Source organism: Carassius auratus, chromosome 34, assembly GCF_003368295.1.
Source record: "Carassius auratus strain Wakin chromosome 34, ASM336829v1, whole genome shotgun sequence".
NCBI lineage: Eukaryota > Metazoa > Chordata > Actinopteri > Cypriniformes > Cyprinidae > Carassius > Carassius auratus.
Window position 1 is genome coordinate 21,485,509 of NC_039276.1, and position 25,348 is coordinate 21,510,856.

At 37.9% G+C, this 25,348-nt stretch overlaps 1 protein-coding gene across 7 annotated transcripts in view; it reads left to right on the forward strand.

Annotated features, from left to right (window-relative positions):
• The window catches only part of ubr3 (ubiquitin protein ligase E3 component n-recognin 3), a 49,244-nt gene that overhangs the window by 12,579 nt on the left and 11,317 nt on the right, over positions 1 to 25,348 (forward strand). For 2 of the 7 annotated variants that reach the window (XM_026218615.1, XM_026218616.1), the window contains exons 14-31: positions 2,361 to 2,489; positions 2,706 to 2,758; positions 2,837 to 2,970; positions 3,315 to 3,400; positions 3,819 to 3,960; positions 4,725 to 4,821; positions 6,733 to 6,874; positions 6,997 to 7,101; positions 7,488 to 7,682; positions 8,022 to 8,054; positions 13,329 to 13,774; positions 16,022 to 16,110; positions 19,047 to 19,196; positions 22,158 to 22,291; positions 22,581 to 22,691; positions 23,159 to 23,395; positions 23,675 to 23,811; positions 24,944 to 25,029. In XM_026218615.1, the coding sequence (XP_026074400.1) occupies positions 2,361 to 2,489; positions 2,706 to 2,758; positions 2,837 to 2,970; positions 3,315 to 3,400; positions 3,819 to 3,960; positions 4,725 to 4,821; positions 6,733 to 6,874; positions 6,997 to 7,101; positions 7,488 to 7,682; positions 8,022 to 8,054; positions 13,329 to 13,774; positions 16,022 to 16,110; positions 19,047 to 19,196; positions 22,158 to 22,291; positions 22,581 to 22,691; positions 23,159 to 23,395; positions 23,675 to 23,811; positions 24,944 to 25,029 (2,506 nt within the window). The remainder of the gene's footprint in view (positions 1 to 2,360; positions 2,490 to 2,705; positions 2,759 to 2,836; positions 2,971 to 3,314; positions 3,401 to 3,818; positions 3,961 to 4,724; positions 4,822 to 6,732; positions 6,875 to 6,996; positions 7,102 to 7,487; positions 7,683 to 8,021; positions 8,055 to 13,328; positions 13,775 to 16,021; positions 16,111 to 19,046; positions 19,197 to 22,157; positions 22,292 to 22,580; positions 22,692 to 23,158; positions 23,396 to 23,674; positions 23,812 to 24,943; positions 25,030 to 25,348) is intronic. The other 5 variants (XM_026218618.1, XM_026218621.1, XM_026218619.1 and 2 more) reach the window with 3 other exon arrangements.

The following is a 25,348-nucleotide window of genomic DNA, read 5'->3' on the forward strand; positions in this document are numbered from 1 at the left end:
CCTTATTGGACCTGTTGTATAAACATCTGGAGAGTAGTAGTAACCATGCAAGGTTTTTATTTGTAGATTTTTCATCTGCGTTTAACACGATTCAACCAAATTTATTGGTTCACAAGCTTAGGTCGAGTTTTGGTGTGGATGCAAGAATGGCTGCTTGGTTGCTGGATTTCCTTACAAATAGGTCTCAAAGGGTAAGGGTTAATGGAGCGCTGTCAGATCCCATAATCACATCCATTGGCTTCCCACAGGGGTGTGTACTTTCTCCTCTCCTCTACATCCTATACACAAATGAGTGTCGTAGTCAGCTTGAGAATCGGTATATTCTTAAGTTTGCTAATGATACAGTTATTGTGAGTTTGTTGGTTGGTGAGGAGAGGGAACATGGGCCAATTGTTAATTATTTTGCAAATTGGTGTCGTGAGGCTGGTCTACTTATGAATGCTGAGAAAACCAAGGACATGTGTATTGACCTGCGGCGAAATCAGGCAGCAGTTCCAGGTACTTTTGTTGATAATCAGATGATTGAATTGGTTGATAGTTATAAGTACCTAGGTACTATCATCGATAACAAATTAAATTTTGCAGAGAATACTAATAGATTGTGCATGATGAGCCAACAAAGACTTTATTGTTTACGGAAATTGGCGAAATTTAATATTGATAGGACACTGATGATTGCTTTTTATAAGGCATATATTGAATCGATTTTAACTTTCTCAATGATTTGTTGGTTTGCCTCTTTAAAGGTCAAACAGAAAAAAACTTCTGTTAAAGGTTGTAAACAATTGCAGTAAGGTATTGGGTGTGAAATTGCCTGAGTTGTCAGATTTGTTTGATATTCAGGTGATAAAGAAAGTGCGTTACATTATATCTGATGCATCTCACCCTCTCTACGATTCATTTCAGACCCTCCCTTCAGGATCTTTGTACAGGGTCCCTTTAGCCAAGACTAACAGATTCAAATTTTCGTTTGTTCCATGTGCGATTAAGGTGCTTAATTTAAATAGGAAGAGGTAGAACTATAAGTTTTATAACTTTCCAATGTGCTATTAATGTTGTGTATGTGTTTGTCTTGTATGTGGTGATATCACGCTGCAGAACAAATTGCCCCTATGGGGGACAATAAAAGTTTTTACAATTACAATTACAATTGTCAGTGCGCGAGCTCTGTGCATCTAATAGTACTGCAGTCCAAACGGCAGAAATGAAATCATATCTAAAGTAAAACACAGATGGTGGAAGCACAGACTGTCAATGTGCACGTGTCTCACAGCGCATTCTGTGCAATGAAGCCGACCGTTATAGCCTGAACGTTTGTGTAATACATTTTATGTTGGATCAAATAAAATATTATTTCTAAAGCTACTATTTATAATTTCTACTAGATAGTTTCTTATTTAACACAAAAAAAAGCTTTAAATAATAATTTGTGGGTATTTTGAAAGCCTAATTTAATTTGATTAATTAATCGCCACACCATGTAATAAATTAGATTAAAAAAAAATAATCGACTGACGTTTTATGTATTTCTATAATTTGTGGAATGCATAGGCATAGAATGTTCATCCAATCATATTCAACGTTATTCAAGTCCAAGGTCAACGTTATGTATTAGCATACCTCTGTGCAGATGTGATGTGTCGTTAGCGCCTTTCTTTACACTCTTGCAGACTTAGAATGTTATGTTTTCTCAGTGGTGAGTGAGACGTGAGTTTCAGCCCTCCACCAGTGCCGTCTCTTATCGTGTCTCAGGTCATGTGTTTTGGAGGAGGCGTAGCTTTGGAGAGTCATTTACAGGGAGGGTGGGATCTTATGCTTTCCACTTTAAGGGAAGGAATTGTAATAATTCACACCTAAAATGAAGATAAATCACACGCTTTTAAATTGACAAATGATTAGACATTTAAATATGTAGTTGAATAAAATTAACGTAACAATTTTGACATTAATGCCTTAAGGTAGTGAAAATATTAAGAGGAAAATTGCCAATTGTTTTGTTTCTTTTTTGTGAGAGATTTTTTATTTTTAAATCTATTTATCAGTCGAGTTTAAAAATGCCATTGGACAGTTCACTCGCAGTGCCCCCTGTACCCCTCCGTTACAGTTTTTTTTTTTTTAAGTCAAAACTTTTGTTTTAGATCTAGCTGCTAATATATGGCCACACACAAGGCTTCATTTTGTCTTATTATTTTTTTGCATTTTGTGCATTAAAAGCTGCTGAAGCAGCCGTTTGTCATAAATCTTCAGTAATGTCTCACATTTCATTTCTGGCATGTGAAGTGATTTTACGATGGTAATGCAACAGTGTGTGACAAGTAGACAGGACCCATGTGTTGATCTCTGTGTGTGTGTGTGTGCAGGCTAGCCTGTCTGAGATCCACAGTAACATGTGGGTGAGAAACGGGCTGCAGATTAAAGGTCAGGCCATGACTTATGTCCAGTCTCACTTCTGTAACTCCATGATTGACCCGGACATCTACCTCCTGCAGGTAACACGCTGACACCCTCACTCTCGCTCGCTCATCTCACACTTCTGTGCTCAAATAGGACTTCATCCAGGGTCCAGAACCCTTTGCCAGCACATCATGTGAATATTTGAACTTAAGAAGTTGTTAGAAGACACACAGGATACATACCTTTTCTTCAATAGAATCTGAGCCTTTGTGACTGTTAATGAATGTTTCATTAGTTTTTTTGGTTTTTAGGTGTGTGCATCTAGATTGGATCCAGATTACTTCATTTCCTCAGTGTTTGAGAGGTGTGACACATTTCTTTCTTTGGTTGGGCTTTTACACTCCCCAGTGGATCCTAAACTCTGTGTGTGTGTGTGTGTCAGGTTCAAGGTGGTGGACTTGCTGACGATGGCGTCTCAGCATCAAAACGCAGTGCTGGACTCGGAGCAGGAGAGACCCATGCTGGAGGGAGCGCTCACCTTCCTGGTCATCCTCAGCAGTCTCAGAGTACACTTAGGTGCATAGCTTCTCCATCTCAATATCAAGCTCAAAAGATTTATCACTGGAACATGCTGATTCTGATTGGTAAATCTGAGCCTTCAGAATATGACTGTTAGAGGTCTGAATGCGGTTACATTCACACAGTTTGGCTATAAATAAGAGCTATTATAATTAATGGGACTCTCACCTGTATTTTGAAAGCATGTTTCTATAGAACTGTTCTGTGTTAACTAAACCTAGTTGTCTTTCAGATCATACATCAGCATGTTTCATGTGCATTGTGTGTAGGTTTTTTTCTTTTTTTTGGAAACTCAATGGAGATATTAGCTTGTGTCTTTCTCTCTGTGTGTGTCATCGCAGGGATGTCTGATGATGAGATTTTGAGAGCGGAGATTGTGTCACAGTTGTGTATGAATGATCGTACCCACAGTTCCCTGCTGGATCTTGTATCCTTTCACCATGAAAGCATGATGTACTCACAGGAAGTTCAACGAGGACTCTTTTGGTTAAGAAAGAACCCCAGTCCCAAAAAGACGTGTCATAACATTATGCTGATATAAAAGGATGTATGTCCAAACCAAAATCCTCTCCAAAGTACCATTGCTCATTTCACACCTGTTTCTTAAAGAACAGAACTGGACAACCTTAATTAAGACTAACCTTATAATTGGAGCTAAATAAAATGACAATAAGAAGTAATATATGACACCTTTAAAGATGCAATATTTGAAATAATGGAAACACACAAATCAAAAGTTCCCAACCACACGGGCCTTCCTGTGTAACTAATGTTACCACATTATTGACCTCTTGAATATTTTGATCACATTAGAGTTTGAGTGTTGTCCTTGAGTGTGGTTGTAGATCCCGGAGAACCCCAACCCTAAGAGCGGTGTGGTGCCGGGCAGCTGTAGTTTTGAGGAGATGCTGGCTGCTGTAGCTGATTTCAAAGCCCCGGTGTTTGAGCCGGGAGGATCCATGCAGCAGGGCATGTACACGCCCAAAGGTGAGCTGCCTTAGTATTTAGAATTGTATTTTTCTGTAAATTCAATGGTTTTGTATGTTGTGTGTGCCTCTCCTTACCTCCAGATGGCAGTGTGACTCTGTGACTGTAGCGTTTAGGACACAAGGGTCTTCTCTCCAGCAGTAGTTCTGTGTTTGTTTCTCATTCCTGTTATACAACGTGACCGAACATATTTATGTACATTGGAAATTCAGCTCTAATTGATTTTTAAGATCTTGGCATTTTTAGGTTCTGGGGTTGGTACGATTTTTACAATGTTATGCAAAGAAGTCTCATGTGTTCAACAAGCCTGCATGTATTTGAAAAAAAAAAAAAAAATTAAGGTAATATTGTGAAATACTTAACACATTTGCTCTGAAAAGTGTTTTATTCCTTCTGAGTTTTCAGTATTATTGAATTTTCAGATCCACCAGAATTCATACTTTCATGCTCATTAGATAAACAAATTTGTTTTTTTTTTTTGTTTTTTTTTGGACACCTATTGGTCAAGTGTGCCGTAGTTTAACTAATGCGATGAGTTGAGGTAACAGGAGTCAACTAAACATGAGGATATTTTAATCCATTCCTTGTTGATCAGTATTTATACTGTGTTTCAGCATTCAAACGATGAGTTTGTATAACAGTAGGACAGTATGTATCTGTACTCTCTGGCCATCAAGCTCTCACCACATGGTTTCTAAATTATTCTCCTTTTTCATAACTCACCCTGTGTTTATTTTCTGTGTGTGTGTGTGTGTGTTTTCCAGCGGAGGTCTGGGAGAAAGAGTTTGACCCTATAATGGTGATTCTACGCACAGTGTACCGCAGAGACGTGCAGTCGGCCATGGATCGATACGGAGCATTGTGAGTCTCTAAAGACCTCCTCATTTTAACATTCACTTCATCATTTAAACACTGCTTCACAAATCAAGATCCCTCAGTGTACAGTCTCTAGATGTGGTCGTTGATCATGCTGAAGCCAAACTCTTCACCTATGGAGCCTCAAGTGGCTTGCTTGTGTACGCTGCTGACCTTGAGTTTGAGGGCCGCTGCGTAATAGAGGTCATTTTCTTCAGGGTCACTACTTGTCTTGTTCTGAGGAAGGTGTTCATGGAGGAACTTACACCTGAAATGGGTTTTTCCAGTTAAAGGAGAACCAATAAATCACACCTCAAATACAGACTGGCTCTCCATCCACAGCCTTGGTAGCCACATGGTAGTTATAAAAAAAACCGTCAGCAGCCTAAAGTGATTCCAAACCAGATTTGTATTTTATTTTATTAAACTGCAATTCACTTCACTGTAGGAATACATGTTGTTTTTTTCTGAGTGAAATGGTTTAGTGATAAATGCTTTCAGTGTCCAGACTGGGATGTTATCCATTAACGTTGCAAGTGATTGCACCCAAAATAGTTTAAAAATGGACAATATTTTTCTTTGTCATATTGCATATTGTGTTCTTCATAAAACCAGTGGTCTGGTTAAATGATAGTTTTGCGGTAGCTGCGTTAGAACGAGAGAGGTTTTCAGCGGGGCGTCACATTGACTCGGTCAGTTTGTGAATATGTTTTGGTTGTGTTGGTCTGGCCGCTGAATGATGCATTATCTGTCAAGAGGACTAAATATTTCTATCCCACGGTCCTTTCAGTGCTAATGGAGTCAGTGATGTCTTTAAAGCAGGGCAGCTGCGTCTCATGAAGCTACACTTTGTGTGCAGTTGTGTATGTTGTCTTCTGTTGCTTTGCCTCCATAATATCATGTGGGCTTTGTAACATGCTTTATACATGTCTGTTTTTGACTAATAGTCTAATTAGTCTATCATTTTGTGGAATCACACACTTATAGGGGGTCTCATACTGTACTTTAGATCCTAAAACACTGTGAATTCGGTAACACTTTAAGAAGCTGTTCTCGTTATTAACTTCTAGCACGCTTATTACTAGCATATTGGCCATTTCTTAGTACATATAAAGCACATCATAATGCTTTATTCTGCATGATCATATTTTAGATCCCTTAATCTGACCCTAAACTTAACAACTACCTTACTAACTATTAATAAGCAGCAAATTAGGAGTTTATGGAGGCAAAAATCGTAGTTACAAGTGAATATGTGTGACCGAATAACAAACCCAGATGAACATGTTGGGAGTGTACTGGCCAATCTTTTCCATATAATGAAAAGCGAATGAAGACTCAGGTCTGTTCAGTTCCAAAATGACAAAACCATCCATTTTACAAGGTGTGTTTATTTATTTATTTATTTTTTTTAAGCTATTTTTTTGCGAAATATCCGCCTCCATGTTGTTGATGTCTCTCAAGAAACACCATATTTGATTTGACAGCCACTGAAGAGTTGAACATGATCGGGCTTAAGAGCCTTAAATTTGGGTCTTTTCCTCACCCAAGCTATTGTATGACTATACTGTATGACTTTACTGTATACTGTGGACAACTTTTATAATTTTATGGTTCTGTCATTTTGGAGACTGATATCCCACGTTCCCCATTCATTAACATCAAATGGAAAAGAGCAGCTAGGAAATTATGCTAAATAAATCTCTCCTTTTGGATTCTTTGAATCAAATAAATAATGATAGCATTGACATTTTTAAGTGAAATATTATGTTGTGTTTCATGATTACACTGAAGGATTTGTTTGATTTTTATAATTAGATTTTACATTTTAGTATGCTACTATGCATTTTAGTATTACTATGCTAAAGCCAATTGCATTATTGAATGATTGTCTATAAGTATTTTTGGCTTTTGTAGTTTGAAACAGTCAGGCGTTCATACGGGGAACCCCTGGCCGCCCTATAAAGAGAGGACCCCTCTGCACCCCTGCTATAAAGGACTGGTGCGCCTCCTGCACTGCAAAACCCTTCATATCGTCATCTTTACACTGCTTTACAAGGTGAAACTGGTCATGGAATAAAATGTGTGTGTGTGGTTTAATTTGACTTGTTTTGTGTGTAGATGTCTGGTTCATTTAGTAGAATGACATGTCTTTTGATAACTGTTGTTATGTTTGTTTAGATCTGGATGGATCATCAGAACATGTCTGAACATGTGTTGTGTATGGTGCTCTACCTGATAGAACTTGGACTTGATAATCCGGTCCAGGACAATCAAGTGGAAGAAGTGAGCATTTTTCCCTAAATAAATTATTATATTGTTATTTGTAAGATCCAGTCCGGGGTTTGTTTCCTAAAAGCAACTTCGGTTGCAAGTTCTGTCGTTATCAATAGAGTTCAATAGAACTTAGCATCATAGTTAGCTAACGATGCTTTTGGGAAACGCACCCCTGATTGGCTGGCTTCAACACAACTTCCATGTGTTTCAGTTTCCCTGGAAATAAAGTAGTATCCTTACTCAACTCAACTACCAGCCGGCAAACTCGAATTACTCTATTAGCGCTTGACTAATTAAATCAGGGTTAGATCTGACTAGATTATTTGTGGCAGTGCTTTGGATAAGGATTCCAGGATATTTGTTGTTCCAAGCTATTTGAGTTGTTGTTTTTTTAGGAGCCCTGTATTGAGGAGCACTGCCATGACAGCTGGTTCCCAGGCACCAGTCTGCTGTCTAACCTCCATCACGTCATCAACTTTGTGCGTGTTCGAGTGCCAGAGACAGCACCTGAGGTGGAGAGAAAGAGAGCGAGGGAGAGAGAACGAGAGACTCCAGCCAGCACCAGCTCTGAGAGCAGCAGCTTCGGACAGGTGAGCCACACTCTCTCAGGTGTGAGCGTCTTCTGATTCCTAGCTTTTGTGTTTGGGATTGTACAAGTTGTTGCCTGTGTGCTGTTGTGTCGATGACATCAGTATCTCATTTAAGTGCTGTCAAACGATTAATCGCGATTAATCGCGCCCAAAATAAGTGTTTGTTTGTATAATATAATATATGCGTGTGTGTGCATTTATTTATATATATATATATATATATATATATATATATAATAAATATACAGTGTACGCATATGCATATTATGTAAGTAAACACTTATTTTTGATGCGATTAATCGCGATTAATCGTTTGACAGCATTACTCTCATTTCACAGAGTTCCAGAAGGCTGACAGGAAATTGGAGAGAGGTAGAGGGATTTGGGAATGATTTTTAAAGTGATGTGAAATTATTTCTAGAGTTTGTTTTGGATGGTTTGAATTAGAATGACTGTTCGTTTTGTTTTGTAGACTTTTGAAATATTTATAGACCTGTTGCTCGTTTCTTGTTAAAATGTCCTATAATTATACTGACACTAGTAAGTGGGTCTGTGACAAATAAGCTTCTGTGAGATTATGATGACTGGAAGAAAGTGTAGCTTGAAATGAATGGTCAAACAAAATGCGATCTTGTATTCTTGACCTTTTCTAACATTTGCAAAAACATTTATATTAATAAAAAAAAAGTCAAGTGGTGTAAACGCATAACAATAACAACTCAAATGACTTGATGAATTCAGCCATTCAAAACGCATTAGATAGCTGGCCAATCAGAGCACTGAACGATTTTTGATTTTCAGAACGATGAGCTTTGTAAAAATCGATGTGTTTCAGAAAGGCAGGACATAGAGGAGCAACAATAATGAACAGTTTGTGTAAAATAATGTTTTTTTTGTTTTTGTTTTGGGTTTTAAGCCACGTTAACCCATTGCATTACAGCAAATACACAAAACAGTGTTCTTTTTAGCAACGTCATATGACTCCTTTAATATTGTAAGACATGACCGCTTCACTACTTTTGTGAAAATGAAAACAAAAAGATATTTTGCCAAATACCTAGGTTCATATACACTACAGTTCAAAAGTTACTATTTTTACTGTGTCTCTTATGCTCATCAAGGCTGCATTTATGATCAAAAATACAGAAGATTTTTTTTTCTCTTGAACCATATTGTGCACTATAAAAGAATCCTGTTGTTTTTACAAAAATATCCTGGCATCTGTGGTTTCCAGAATAATTCTGTAAATAAATACAATAAAAAATGAAACATTTACAGAACAACCTGTTTAAAACTGTAATTTACAAAAATTAAGAAACCATTATATCCAATAATGAACACTGCTGCTAAAATCTATTTTTTACCTTTTAACATAAACACAACTACCGTAATAATAATGTGGCTGGCAAAAGAGGAAGAACATGAAGAATCAAAGGTTTCCATGAGCTGAATTACACTAGTATACAGAAGGTGAAGTAATTCACACTAAAACACAAAACATGTCATTGTGGGAACACACAGAACAATAAAATAATGCAATAAACATTCATCAAACAACAGAAGATGTAGAATAAAACCCAAATGTGCAGAACTAATAACAAAAACTGTTAAGAAACAATAATTATTTAAACTAAATGGTTTCAAATGTAAAGGGAATTGTGGGAATATCAGTTTAGTTTTTCCACTGTAAATAGCCTACAGTCATGCCCACAAATATTGGCACCCTTGGCAAATATGATCAAAAAAGGCTGTGAAAATTCATCTGCATTGTTAATCCTTTTGATTTTTTTATTTAAAAAAATCACAAGAATGTATCCTTTCATTGGATAATAAGAATTTAAATGGAGGGGAAATATCATTATGAAATTAATGTTTTTCTCAAATACTCGTTGGACACAATTATTGGCACCCCTATAAATTATTATGAGTAAAATATCTCTGAAGTATATTCCCATTCATATTCACAATTTTGAGCACTCCAGCATGATTATAAACATGAATTATCCAGCCATTGCTTCGTGTTTCACAGAAATATAAAGAGGAGGGAAAACAAAGCCCAAATGCCCTTAATCATCCATCACAATCAGAAAAATCAAAGAATATATTTCTGATGTGCAGCAAAAGATAATTGAGGTTAACAAATTGGTGAAGTGGCTTTAAAAAAGAGCTAGAGCAGTGACAATTCCCATTTCCACCATCAGGGCAATAATTAAGAATTACCAATCAACCGAAGATTTTACAAAACTGCCTGGAAGAGGACGTGTGTCTATATCGTCCTAATGTGTGGTGAGAAGGAGAGTTTGAGTGGCTAAAGACTCTCCAAGGGTCATAGCTGGAGAATTGCAGAAAATAGTTGAGTTTCTGGTTCAGAAAACCTTTAAAAAAAAAAAGTCAAACAGAACCTTCATCATCACATGTTGTTTGGGAGGGTTTCAAGAAAAATTCTCCTAGCTCATCCAAAACAAACTAAAGCATATTCAGTTATAAGCCATGACTGGAACTTTAAATGGGACTGGCTTCTATGATCAGATGAAACTAAAAAATGAGCTTTTTAGCAGCAAACATTCAAGATGGGTTTGGTGAAAACAGGGATAAAAAGTACCCCATGTGTACAATGAAATATACTGCTGTATTTTTGATGTTGTGGGCCTATATTTATACTGGAGGTCTTGGACTACTTGTTTAGCATGGCATCATGGATTCTATCAAATACCAACAGATAAAAAAATCAGTAAGTGACTGACTCTGTTAGAAGTCTTATAATGGGCCATATTTGGATCTTCCAACTGTACAATAACCCAAACCCAAACCTCAAAAACAACACAGAAATGGGTCACTGAGCTCAAAACCAAGCTTCTGCTATAGCCAATTCAGTCCTCTGACCTGAACCCTACAGAACATGAGAGGAGTGAACTGAAGAGGAGAAGCTGGGAATCTGAAGGGTCTAGAGTGATTCTGGATGAAGGAATGGTTTCTGATCTCTTGTCAGGTGTTCTCTAACCTCATCAGGCATTATAGGAGACAGTTTTGAGCTGTTAAACTGGCAAATGGAGGTTTAAAAATAATTCAATAAAAGGGTGTCCTTTAATTGTGGCCAATGTGTATTAGAGAAAAACATTTATTTCATAATGATATTTCCCCCCATTTTAAATTCTTATTATATAATGAAAGGATACATTTTTGTGAATTTTTTAAATAAAAAATCAAAAGGATTAACAATGCAGATTAATTTTCACAGCCTTCTTTCATCATATTTGCCAAGGGTGCCAATATTTGTGGGCCTGACTGTATACTTAGATTTGCCTTTTTGTTTACTGTTTAAAAACATTTAACAGTATTTTAATGTAATATTACATGAAATGTCAATCTTTGAAAATCAATTTCTCACTTTGTTTTATGGGAACTTACTGTTAACCTTTTCTTTTTTTTTTTCTGTGTTCTCTGATGAGTCGTGTGTAGATTTAATGTAATATAATGAAAATGTTTTTAAAAAGGTTTATTCAAGTCTTCAGTTCTCAGAAAAAAATAGAGATGAACTCCTAGATCCAGACACACAAAAATAGCATCATACCATTGGCCAAATTACAAATAAGTGCACAAGAAAAAAAGCATGGTCATGATGTACCTTGTGCTACATTTAGTTTTCAGTGATTGTGTGTGTGTTGTGGTTTTGTCTGTGCATTGTTGTCTTGTTTTCTTCTGCTTTTTGAGGTGTTCACAGTATTTTCTAGCAAGAGATGAGTGTAAGTGATGAGAGGGAGTTTGCCTTAACCGCATGTGTTTGTAGTGATGTGATATAATGGGTTTTGAGCCCAGCGGTCAGTGGTTCAGTGCTCATCATTAAATATTCATCCACTTCAGAGAGATCAGCATGCTAATCAAACACTCTATGAACAGCTGACACATCCCATAAAGGTTAGCTCTCCGTATGTCCAAGGAATTATCTTTTATCATATTGATTCAAGAATATGTTCTTCCAGTTATGAGTCAGAAATGTCATGAATGCATTTAAACTAGACTAAAGTAGTCTAACCTTCTGCATCACCTCTGTGTATTTCACTTGGAGTTTGAAGTCCTCTGTGATCTTCTTTCCTGGCCTTCGGTTTCCCCCGTTGGGCAGCAAATGTCACTTGCCTAATAACTGTTTCTAATGAGACACTTCCGCTGGGGCTGCTTACTGGTTCAGAAAGCCGAATCCTCGTTTGAGTTGCATGCAAATTTCGGGACATGGATTTGCCTTACAGGCTTTTGAAAGGGGCTGAACACACAGAACGAGTTTTTGCATTTGTGTGATCTGATTTTGATCTTGCATCTTTTATAATGGCAATGAATAGTCCAAAAAGAAGTCCAATAAAGTGCATTCATCCATAATAACAAGTGCCTCACACGGCTCCGGGGGGTGAATAAAGGCCTCCAGAAGCGAATCAATGCATTTTTGTAAGAAATATATACATATTTAAAACTTTAAAACCGCTAACTGTTGGACATATGCTCATTCCAGCGGATGATTTAGGAATAGTGTAAAGTCCGGTGAGAATTGATGAATGAAGAAGCACAGCGGAGAGAGCAAAACAAAACACCAATCATGAATTAGAAGTAGAGAATTAAGATTTGTAAAGAAAAATTATGGAGGATTTATTTGCTGAAGTTAACAAACTTTGGTTTTTGCAAAACTAGCATATTCTCACAGACGCTTGCGATTACGCTACGTCTACGTCATCCACTGCTTGAATGAATGCACTTATGATAGTTAGCACAAGTTAGAGATTACGGGTTTATAAATAGACCAATGCATATAATTTATAAGTCAGACTGAGATCCACCTCAACACACAATTCTCAAACATGGTGATGATCAACAAATATTAATTCAGTGAAAATATGAACTCTGATCCATATGACAGCTAACTCAGTATAAATGAAGCCAGTAATATTTACAACAATGATTATTTATATGATAATTTCCACACAATGTTTTCAAGCAGTATTGTTCAACACTATATTGTTCAGATGACTCAGTTTGGAAAGTTAGGAGAGCATTTGCACACGTGAACAACTTGAGTATCTAACCAAGGTGAACAAAACCGTTTTTGCTTGCAGCGTGTTTAGAGTATTCTTCAGTTCACATTAAATAATAATAAACTCCTATTTTTTTCTTTAAGTTTGTTACAATTTCTGTATTTGTTTTTACAGTGTAGAATGACACGTACTGGTTAAAAGTTATACAGTATGATGATAAATGTACCATAAAATGGATATTCCCAACTCCACATTCTGATATCCTGATTTGGATATAATAACTACATATAAAACGGTTTTAAAATGCTGATTGACTCCAATCTTGTATTAATGCAAATTGTAAATAATACTATTACTACACATTCTGATTATTACTATTAATAATAATAATTATTAAACCATTTTCACTTTAACATCCTTTTATAAAAGTAATTGGCTCTATAAAAGACCATGTGTTAGAGTAATTTAACATCCGGACTCAACCTCGAGAGGGTTGATAGTTTTATAATAGCATGTGAATTTATTGGTGTGAGTGTCTATGACTCAGAGTAACAGTGATTGTGCTGTTGGTGTGCTTGGAGACATATATCTGCAAGCAGCTTATTCTGCGTGTGTGGTCTCTCCTCAGAACCTGCGTGAAGCTCAAGTGTTCAGTCTAGTGGCGGAGCGCAGAAGGAAGTTCCAGGAGATCATAAACCGCAGTAACCACGAGGCCAGTCAGGCGGTGCGGCCCAAGTCCTCGTCTTCTCGCTGGCTGCCGCCCGGCTCGCCTCCGCAGCTGGTGACCGAGATCCTGGAGATCGGTGAGAGCATGCTGTCTCTCCTGGTCAAGCTGCACCAGAAACTGTCTGGCAAGCAGAACTCTCTGTCTCTGAGCTGGCTGGCCGAGGTGGATCCAGCCCATCACGCGCACGGAGATGGGTTAACAGCCATCGAGAGAGTCTTGGCCAAAGCTGCCGCCCGTAGCCGGCACAGCAAGAGGTGCCTACAGGAAATCTGTGGGCAAGTGTGTCCACCCATACCGCTCAAGAAGAACAGTCCCGGAGATAAGAAGAGTATGGACAAGGAAGAGAGGTGTGTGTGTGTGTGTCTTCCCCGTTTCATTTGCACCCTTTCCCAGAGCCTTAGAATTAATTATACATGCTCTTTTATGTTTGCATAGTGTATCAGAGAAAAAATATGGCTTTTTTCTCTATCTTTCGTTCTTCAATACTCTGTATTGGTGATAGAACGAGTGATAAACCAATCGTTAGCATCTCTGATTATGGGACAGATGTCTTCTGCAAAGCATGTCGAACCAACTAACCAACAGGATTTATTTATTAATTTGCATCGGCTGATAGTGCTGCAGATTAGGCTGATTTCTAGGCAGGCGCACAGCAGGCAGCTAAGCGTTGTTGCGGAGCTCCCCAAGGCTGCGTGAGAGGCCATATCCCAAATGGCTCCCTAAGTTTCTGTCCAAATTGGAACACTTCATGTGCAGTTTTGGTCTTGCAGACTTATAATGTCCCTTTCCTAATTTTAGCGTTCAAAAGTGTGCTGTTTTGCGGCTGTTATGCACCCTCGATACGCACTTCTGCTGAGCCTGCACTGGGGCGAGCTCCGCAGCAGTCTTCTACCCGACAGTCAAAATGGGGCATTACGTCACGAAAGTGTGGACTTAGAAGAAGACCCCGAGGGTTTAGGGTGCCATTTGGGACAGGGCCAGAGATGGAGCAGCTTGTTCACACACATCTTCAGCTAATGGCAGGTCAACACAGCTCGTTTTGAAAGCGTAATTACAATTTACCCTTCTAGAATTGATGCTGGAATGTTATCATATTCATACTGTAAGTCATTTGCATGTGAAAGTAGAAACTTTTGGGCTGATTATAATGTGCACGTTAACTTTCCTCATGAAATGTGTGCGTAGGTCCGACAGTATCCTCCACTATGTCATCACACTGTTAAGTAGTTATAAGCTGGAGGCTGTGTAATACGTGTGAAATGTTTTATTCTTGTTATCAATGGCCATTTGATTTATAGCAGTGTTCAGTAGGGCTGTCACTTTTAGTTCTAAAATCGATTGCACAATCGATTGGACCAACCATGAAAAGTTTGAAAATGAAAATAGGGAATCGATTTTAACCAAATATGTACACTATTAATTTTAAAAGAATTAAACAATTAAAACATATATATAAAAAAAAAAAACTCACAAACAAGCAGAAAAAGAAAATAAAGAAATCCGAAAGTGCAGTATGCCTTGCGAAAGCTAGACAGAAAATACCAGCAATTTTGCGCTCCTATAAGAGCCAGTGACGTCTAAAGCGACCTCTTATGCTGCGTTCACACAAAACACGAATAGATCGTCTGGCGTCTGGAGCGAATTATTTCAATATTAAGTCAATGTAAAGACGCATTTACGCACGTCTGGATGTCTCGCGGCACAGTAGACGCGAATTCGCCTCATTCGCGCATCTAGTTACAGGAGATTCTGAGTTATGAAAAGGACCATTGCAAGCTGACAGCGACCGGCTTTTGTGGTGGAAAATTGGCAGTAATACCCCCACCTTGCGCACCTTTTATTATGCTTGCCTAGTGCCGCCTAGCCTAAGTGTCGGTTACGTTCAATAAAAAAACACACATGGCCGGTTCTCAAGTCCATTTAAAGTTTAATTTTCGGAACAGTTGTTTGAAATGGATGGAATCATTATTTAAAATAATCTTGGAGATTTTTGAATTGCCTTATATCATAAATGCACCTGACTTGTGCGTTTCCAGCGCTCTCTTTATGTTCATCCGTTATTTGACGTTGAAAAAGGAAACTTCTTTTTTTTTTTGACATGGAAAATCGATTTTACAATCGATTCAATGAACACTTATGTCTTAAAAATCGAAAATGATTTTTTCACAAAAGTGACAGCCCTAGTGTTCAGTGCTTCCATTGAGTTATTTGTGACTTGTCACTATATCAAAACTGACCGCCACAAATAGAATTTCCAAAAGGATAATACTTTGTTGAATGAAATGTTGAATAAATGAATGAACAAGAAATTAAATACATTTATAGACTGACCAGAATTTCAGTTGGTGTGCCCCTAACTAATAAGCATTTCCAATGTACTCAATGATTGTCTGAGGACGAGTATATACGCCAGCCTTCAAAATCTGATGATCAAATATGTCCTTCAAACGCTCATCAGATGTAGTCGGATTATCATAACGTCAACATTTCAACCCCATTTGATTCTTAACCCATCATTCATAGCCTCAGAAAATGTACATTTCCTAATGAACAGTTAATAATGATGCATGTGATCTCTGTGTTGACATCTGCAGGCGTCAAAGGGCCAGAGAGAGACAGCAGAAGCTGCTGGCGGAGTTTGCCTCCAGGCAGAAGAGCTTCATGGAGACTGCCATGGATGTCGGTGAGCTGAAGTTCATTTCTGACCTTTCTGAAGCACATCTGATGAGTCTCTCCAGCGGTTAATCAGTAGATGAGAAGATTCATGTCTATTTGACTGATTTTCAAACTGACGTCTGTCTGATCTAAAGACACAGCATGCATTTTTAATCAGTGTGTATTTCCACCTTATTTTTCGGTCTGTCTGTGGCTATTGTTCTGTATGTATTTGGGATGTGCGAAACCCGGCCCGGACGTGGGGGGCATTTAAATGAGACACGTTCTGGCATTGAAAAATAGCAAAGGACTATAACTGACTGCAGAAATATCGGAAAACATTTTTAAAATGCTGAATTTAGAATTCTGGGTAAAGTTAGTCTGTTTAAATAAATCCTAATTGTTAATTAAAATAGCTCATACAGAAAGCTCTGCATATGAAAGCATTATGGTATTGGTCTGATATTTCAAGAACATGAAGGAATGTTATTGTAGCTATTTAGCTAAAGTTCTGCTTTTAATCATGCTCCTTTCGACTATTCTTTTATCATTTTACAGTCCATTACCTCACAGTTTGGCACATAGTTTAGAGGACGTGGTAAACTCGCAGAAGTCCTTGAAGGCTGAAGCTGTGGGCTGTAATCTTACTCTCTGAAGGAAGGTGACTCACATTGCCTCTGTTCTGCCTTTCACACTCCCTATGGCCTTTTTAGCAGAACAGTGTGTGTGTGATCCTCAGGGGCCGTATCAGTGTGCTTCAGGGCTATTCTGCTGTGTGCCGGTCACCGAGATCAAGAGAGAATGACAATGTGTTTAAGACATGAGTGATGAGGCTTTTCTGCTGACTATTTTTGTTTGCTGAAATTCTCAAACTTTATTACAGAGCGGTGTTATCGGAGTCGGGATCATATGTGATCTGTTTAGAGAAACAGGATTTGTCTATGCTTCCCAGAAGTCAACAACAAATGCTAAAACTGACGCTGAGATTTGGTTAAAATATTAGCTTCAGGCACCCAAGGCTGATGTCCCGCTGACATTGAGCGGTGTCTGTATTATAGAGGTGTACGTGCATGCGTTTGTCAGAATAAAACATTCTCTTGAGCTCTGATGTACAGGCTCCATTTGTTTTCCAGATATGAATCACAAGTCACTTTGGATAAATTGGGCCAGCATTTGGAGCGTGTGTGCATATGGTAATGAATCTCAGAGCTGTACTGGATGCCTTACAGCAGGGATAAGAGCAGAGACAGGTGTTTACACAGGGATAGGAGTTTAGATCAATGCCTGATCAGAAATCAAATCCGCTCAATATAAATTTAATCAAAGAGAAATTGAGTGCCCATAATATAGTCTCAAATAGCCAATACCTTAAAAGTCGACTGTGTTAATTACTATGTTTGTTTGTAATCTAGTGGTCTGCTTCATTAATCTTGTTTACTGTATAATAAGAGCTTGACTGATGTGTTGACCGGCAGACGTCTGTTTTAAACTGTGAACCTTGTGTATGCTTGTGTGTTTTTGATGAGCAAGTATTTCTGGATAAAAACAGGTAGATGGAAGGAAATTATTATTGAAATCAACAAAAAGTAGTTTCACCATCATGGTATTTGAAATTTTGACCTCTTTTACTGTGAATAAAGGTCACAAATTGTCCGCATTTGAGGACTAGATGTCACAGTATGTGGTATGGTAGTGTTGAGTTAGGACGGGTGTATTGGTGGGTACCAGCAGTATCAGGTAGGGTGCCTCAGGCAAACCCTGTCACGTTAACTTTCCAACGCAAACGTTTCATTTCCCAATAGACTTCTGTCTCTGCAGTCTGCATCTTAAGCTATAAATCAATCCAAACACACGCTGACATTTACAAAGCCTCTATCTGCTCTGAAATCGAACATGCTCTTTAACATTTCGGAGTGATTTAGAAAAGGTAATTAATCCCTAGGAATAAGTCAGGTGGTGTCAGAATTTGTTACTGGGAATGCTACCTTTTAAAGAAAGGAAAATATACTCTCTACATTTTAGCACTAATCATTATAATAAGTAGCTAAATGCAATAAGTTGCATTGTTTTTTTTTACTCTTGTATTGACTGAGAATATCTATATGCTAGAGTGGAAGGTGTGTGTGTGTGTGTGTGTGTGTGTGTGTGTTTAAATAACTGTGAAGGTGCTCTTTTTTTTTTTGGTCAAATGTTGTTGACACATGATTGAACCCGGGAAGTCTCCTGTAAGAGAAAAGAGAAGAAGAAAGCAAGAAATGCAAATGCAGCAGATGTTGTATAGCCATATTATGTTATAATCACTAAGTTTTGGGATACTGTGTTTAGATACTGACCTTCACAGATGGCTGAATATTCTGCTTAGTTCACACATGCCGAACAAAGACAGGGTTCACACTACATTAGCTCTGTTGTTGCTGCTTTTAATGCATGACCGCTTAACCTCCATTAACCATTTGTTAATTTTACCAGGAGAGGGCAAAAAAAGTCATTCAGATCCACATTATATAACTAATTAAATTTTGCCAATCTACTGCACTCGTAATTCATGTTCATTTATTGGATTTTTGCACCACCATCTCATGCGTTCATGCTTGGCTTCTCTCTGCATTACGGTTTTGTGGAAAACACAGAACCGTTACAAAAAAGTACCTTTAAATGAAATAGAAATCCTCATAATCAACACTCTTGTTTTTTTGATGTTTTTTTTTTGGCTACAAATTTTTGCAGTGGATTTTGGGAGTGCTTCCTGTGTAAGGGATGAACAATTAAGCTGTCTATATTTTGGAACAGTTTTTATTTGGTCCTTAATATGTGTACAGTATTTGTGGGAAGCTCACTAGGTTGTGGAAACGAGCCCTTTTATTTGAAGGGAAATTTAGTGATCTACCAGTCTACAATCCTGTGCTCTCTTATTCCTTTTATTTGTTATCTGCCTGTTGATTTGTTTGATTTTGTGTTTAATAGAGTCACCTGAAACCGATTCAGTGATGGACATGGGCTCGGCAGAAGCTTTGGACTCAGAGGTTCTCTATGACTGTGTGATCTGTGGCCAGAGCGGTCCGTCTACTGAAGACAGACCCACAGGACTGGTGGTCCTGCTGCAGGCATCTTCAGGTATCACACATTTACATTAGCAATATCAGTGTCTGTTTCAACAGTGGTCAGCTATAGTCTTTTAGGCCAACAATGAATGAGATAATCAGGATTTTAGTGCAAGACCAAGAACTTGGAACTAGCATTTATATTTCTAAGCATTCAAGGCAAGTATTCATGCGATATATTGCTAAATTTTAGGAAATTTGAGATTTTGTGTATATGGAAATGCATCCAAATGTTTTATTCATTAATGCATTGAATGCACACTATATAGTCTTACTTGCAACATTATTCTGCATGGCTATGATTAGTAATTTTGTTGTGTTGCGTTATTTGGCCTGGTGGGAGTGTATACAGATTGAAAATGAGAGGTCAAAGGATTGAGCCCTGTGGGACTCAATGTTATAGAGGTCAAATCAGTTTTGTGGTTGCCTGTGTTACCATACTATTTCTTGCTTTCCAAATGTCTTTCAAACAGACACTATTTAAAGTCATGATAATAATAATAATAATAATAATACATTTTATATTGCGCTTTTCTTATACCCAAAGCGCTACAAGTACAGTACAAAAGTAAATACATTAAAAATACATTAAAAAAGAAAAAGAAAACAACAAGAAGTATAATAGAATATACATCGAGTGTCACCAATTAGGACACAGACATCTTAAAAAGATGGGTTTTTAACTGTTTCTTGAAACTTGTTAGTGTTGGTGCATTCCTAACAGTTGAAGTGCATTCCACAACCTGGGGGCGGACACAGAGAAGGCTCTTTCACCCATCGTTTTCAGTCTACAAGATTGCTGTTTAAGTAGAAGAGAGTTGGCAGAATGGAGAGATCGAGAGGGCATATATAATGTAATTAAATCACATATATATGATGGTGCAATTCCATGTACAGCTTTATACGTTAAGATAACAGTTTTAAAATCAATACGGTCATGGACCGGGAGCCAATGCAGGTTCCTAAGCACCCCAGAGATATGCTGACGAAAAGGAGTATGTGTAAGAACACGAGCAGCTGAATTCTGTATATGTTGCAGGCGCTTAATAGATTTTGCTGGTAGCCCAAGATAAAGGGCATTACAATAATCAAGCCTAGAGGTCACAAGTGCATGGACAAGCCTTTCTGCATCAGGTAATGAAAGAAAGGACCTGATCCTAGCAATATTCCTTAGATGGAAAAATGCCGATTTTGAAATGCTCTTGATATGTGCTTCAAAGTGTCAAGTGAGAATCCAAAATTACTCCAAGGTTGCGTACTTGTGGTGATGCAGACAGTAGATTGTTTTCAATCTCCAAATTAAAATTTTTACCATTACAGGTAGCTGCAGGGGTACCAACTAAAAGAACCTCGGACTTTGTACCATTTAATTTAAGAAAATTTTGGTATATCCATAATTTAATTTCCTGGAGACAGTCAGAAAGGGTTTCTAATACACCTGTGATAGTTTTTGTGCTAATATAAATCTGTGTATCATCAGCATAGAAGTGGTACCCGAGACCATACTTTCTGATAATCTGCCCTAAAGGAAGCATGTAAATTTTAAAAAGTATCGGGCCAAGGACAGACCCCTGAGGAACACCATGACACACCTGTCCAACGTTAGATTTATTATTTTCTAAAATAACAAACTGGGTACGATCAGTCAGGTAAGATTTAAACCACTCCAACACTGTTCCAGAAATACCAAGCCAGGTCTCGAGTCTCTCAAGCAGTATAGAGTGACACACCGTGTTGAAGGCTGCACTCAAATCTAAGAGCACCAAGATAGTAAGGGCACCAGAGTCAGCAGAGACGAGGAGATCGTTCATAACTCGGACCAAAGCAGTCTCCGTACTATGTCCAGAACGAAACCCAGATTGAAAAGGTTCTAAAAGCTCGTTCATGGACAAGTGTGAATGAAGATGTGACACAACAACGCGTTCCAAAACCTTCCCCAAAAAAGGAAGATTAGATATTAGCCTGTAATTAGACAGATCAGACACATCACACCCAGGCTTTTTGAGAACTGGTGTGATGGAGGCAACCTTAAGGGCTTGTGGAACAAGTCCAGTGGTAATGGAAGTATTTACAATGTTCAAAATGAGAGGACTTATAGCTGGCAGACACTCTTTGAGAACATGAGTTGGAATAGGATCCAAGGTACAGGTAGGAGGAACTCATAGTCATAATTAATTTGGAAATGTAATCAATGGTGACCGTTTTAAAACTAGAGAACCAAGTAGACGGACAATTTAAAGGCTGAATCTCAGGAGGTGCATTTAGAGAGGCACAAGTAATAGACTGAAAAATATTATAAATTTTTCAGCAGAAAAATTCAAAAACAATGCATAAGTCACTTGAGAGAAGTCTGCTATTTGTATCAGAAAGTCCAGTTTGACACTTTAAAGAAATGTTGGCAACTTTAAACAAGGTTCTTAAAAAAATCTGTCACAATTTTCTCATCCCAAACCAAAAATGCACATTGTTGATTTGTATAGGGCCTTTTACAATATGTAGTTTCAAAGCAGCCCAGTATGTTAAATACAATATTCACACACACACACACACACGCGCACACACATATATATATAATTTTTTTTTTTTTTTTTTTTCTACTGTTGTGTTAACTGACAATATCTATTCTCTAGAGAGGAAGGTGGAAGCCAGTGTTTGCCTTGTGTGTATGTGTGTTTAACTAACACTGAAAGTGCTTTTTTTTCTGTGGTCAGATGTTGTTGACATAAAATTGAGCCCAGGAAGTCTCCTGTTGTAGAAAAAAAAATTCTAAGGTCTTTTACAGCTTTAGGACATGTGTATCATTACAGCTTTCCATCTGCAGGTAACAGATTGTAGTGGACGTGGTCCAGATCATTGTAGATTTTTAACTCCACTTTAACAAACCCATGACTTTAAATTCACCCATGTAATTCACCCATGTAATTATCACATGATTGCAATGTTTAAAGAGTGTGTGTGTGTGTGTGTGTTTCAGTGTTGGGGCACCGTTGCCGAAGTGACACACCCAAGCGATTGCCTACTACGGATGAGGAACATATCTCCCCCGAGGACACGTGTGGAGCGACCCATGATGTTAGGCTGTCCCTTATGCAACGCTACTTTAAAGATGTACGTACCATATATAAACACTCATTCACACACTTTAAAATCACAATAACCTCTATATAACACCAACAATGTACAACTCATTCTTTCTATTTTGCTTTTTGAGGCATATAAATACAATATGACTTCCTAAGCCCTTCATACAGAGACAGTTTCAGTAGGGTTACACACCTACTTTACTAATGCAGTGAGCCTCAAGAGGCCAATGCGTTACAGTGATGTTACCATGATGGTAAGGGTTATTAGCCACCATGTGAGACCGTAAAATCACAGTTTTTTTTTTCTCTCCCAGAGTTCCTGTCTGCAGTCTGTGTCTATAGGCTGGGTCGGGGGCGTGTATGTGCAGACGTGCGGTCACACTCTGCATATAGACTGTCATAAGTCCTACATGGAGTCCTTACGGGTGAGCATCAACCAGCTCTTTATACTGAACACTGTGCTGTAAAAAGCTCTAACTTATCAAGCGATGCATCATTTGGAGGAGTTCTAGAAGTCATCTTACTACACTTTGTAAATGCTCTTGTGTTTTTGTGCACTGCCTCCAATCCTATAGCTTTCCCTAGCATTTAAACTCTCTTAACTGATTTAACCTAATAGATAATCCTGGAATCATTCATGCAGCTCTCTGATATAAAGTGGCTTCTTCTGATTATGCCTTGTATTGTTGCATGGTTGGTTCCACAATGCTTTGCACCATGTACAAATCCACAATATGTTTAGAATATAAGTTGAGACTCTGCTCTGTTGTGTCATTAGAGGTTCATCCACCCCTGTTTCTTCTCAACTGAACCTTTCAGGGAAGCGTTGTGCCAATGCTAATAAGGGCGGTCTGACATCATCTTCTGCTCTGTATTTGTTTTTTTTTTTCAGAACGATCAGGTCCTTCAGGGGTTTTCTGTGGATAAAGGCGAGTTCACCTGTCCGCTGTGTCGTCAGTTCGCCAACAGTGTTTTGCCCTGTCGTCCTGGCCGGGGGATGGAGACGGGCGCCTGGCACACTCCCAGTAACAAGAGCATGTCCACACTGGTGAAGGAAGTGGAGGACCTTCAGGAGCAGCTGGGCATTTTCCCAGTAAGCGCCAGCCTAAAGCAGAGAGATCCCATACTGGTATTTATAAGAGCGCACTCCTCTCTCCTGTTTTCTGTTCTGTGCTTCTCATCTCTTCATCCGGATTCAGAGTAAGATCTCTTGTGCCACTCACCTTCACATGATCCTTCACGCACCGCCAAACGCTGGATTTAACATCTCATAACACGAAATCTCTAGCCAGTGTCATAGACTGTCATGCCAACTCTGCTCTAAAAAACAGAGACCTCCACAAAGTGTATTTTTTCTCTCTCTCTTTCTCTCTCTCTCTCTCTCTCTCTCTCTCTCTCTCCCTCCCAGGCCGAGTCAAATCTGAGTAAAGAGATGGAATCTGTTATAAAGGACATTAAAAACACCACACAGAAAAAATACATGGATTATGGGAAGAACCCAGGGTCACCTGACAATGACTTCCTGTTCATGTACTCCGTGGCCAGGTGAGAAAGAGGCATGAAATGTATTGTGCATCTATACAAGATGGGTCAGTGTTTGTTTGTGTAATATAAGCTTAACTTTTCTAATCATTTGTGGCATTAGAAAAAAGCTGGATGAAGAGTGTTGTTTGTGAAATGTCTATTATATTCAGCAGCACTGAAAGATGATTGACTGATGTTTACCTGCTCGGGTAGTCTGTTCTCAGATCAGTGATTTGTGTGTGTCCTACACCTGTCTTATACTTTTTGTCCATGTATTATTATTCATTGGTCATTCTTTGTTTTATTTTGCCACTCATTTTGTTTGTTTTTGAATTCTCTCATATACTCCTTCCCTCCATTTTTGTTTTTGTTTATTTCTGCTGTTCATTGTTTAGTGGGCTTGTTCTTCTTTTAGTTCTTTTGTTTGTTTGTCCTATGTTATTGTGTTAGTGTTTTTACTCCTATACTGGAGTAAATAATAATTGAAATGTTCCTGGTTTGATGGAAATTTTAATGGATAATTCATAACACTGTATTGTTTGAAGGAACTGTATTATCTGTAAGACTTTACAATAAAGTCCCATTAGTTAACATTAGTTAATGCATTAACAATAAGCAATATGTTTGTTGTAATGTTTATTAATCTTTGTCAATATTTTTTTAATAAGAACACAACTGTTCATTGTTAGTTCATGCTAGCTCAGGTCCGTTACTTAACATTAACATATACACCACTTGATTTTAATAATTTATTAGTAAATGTTGAAAATAACATTAACTTGTATTAATAAATTATTTAGACATGTTTTTCATTGTTAGTTTGTTAACTAATGTTGTATATAACATTATGATGGGAATTATATTAGGCTTTAATGTAAATTATAATGGTGTCTGGTGTTGATGAATTATATTGGTAGGATTGGAAATAATAGAACAATTGTAATTCCTATTTGAATAATGCCCAAAATGCACTACAAAAAGGAATTTTGTTATTGTTTTAATGTAAACCATATACATTTCTGTAATGGTTTCTTTTGTTGTTGTTTTTTTCAGCAAGGATACCAATAAGTTAATGTGCTGCAGTGCATACTATTGATAATATTAAGGTTGAAGCTTGACTTTGCAAAATGAAAATGGCAAATTTCTCTCTCAGGACAAATCTGGAGTTAGAGTTGGTTCATCGTGGGGGGAATCTGTGCAGTGGAGGGGCCAGTGCTGCTGCCAAACGCTCCTGTCTTAGTAAGTATCTCTTTCGTTTTTTTTGTTTTGTTTGTTTTTTTATATATACAAGTATAATAATATTTGTTTGTGTTTTTATTCTTTTTATTAATGCATTTATTTAATGCCAAAATTTGAAAGTGAAAGTAAAATGTACACACACGCTTTTAAAAGCTATTTAAAAGTGAAGGAAAGACAGAAAAAGAGGGAATACCCCCACCCCACAGTGATACTGGTATTACCGGTGTTGTCACATGTTGATTAACCGGTGGGAAAATTTCCTCAAAGCCCTAAAGCCCAGGACACATCATCTTGCTGATGGTGAGCGACATTCGGGCTA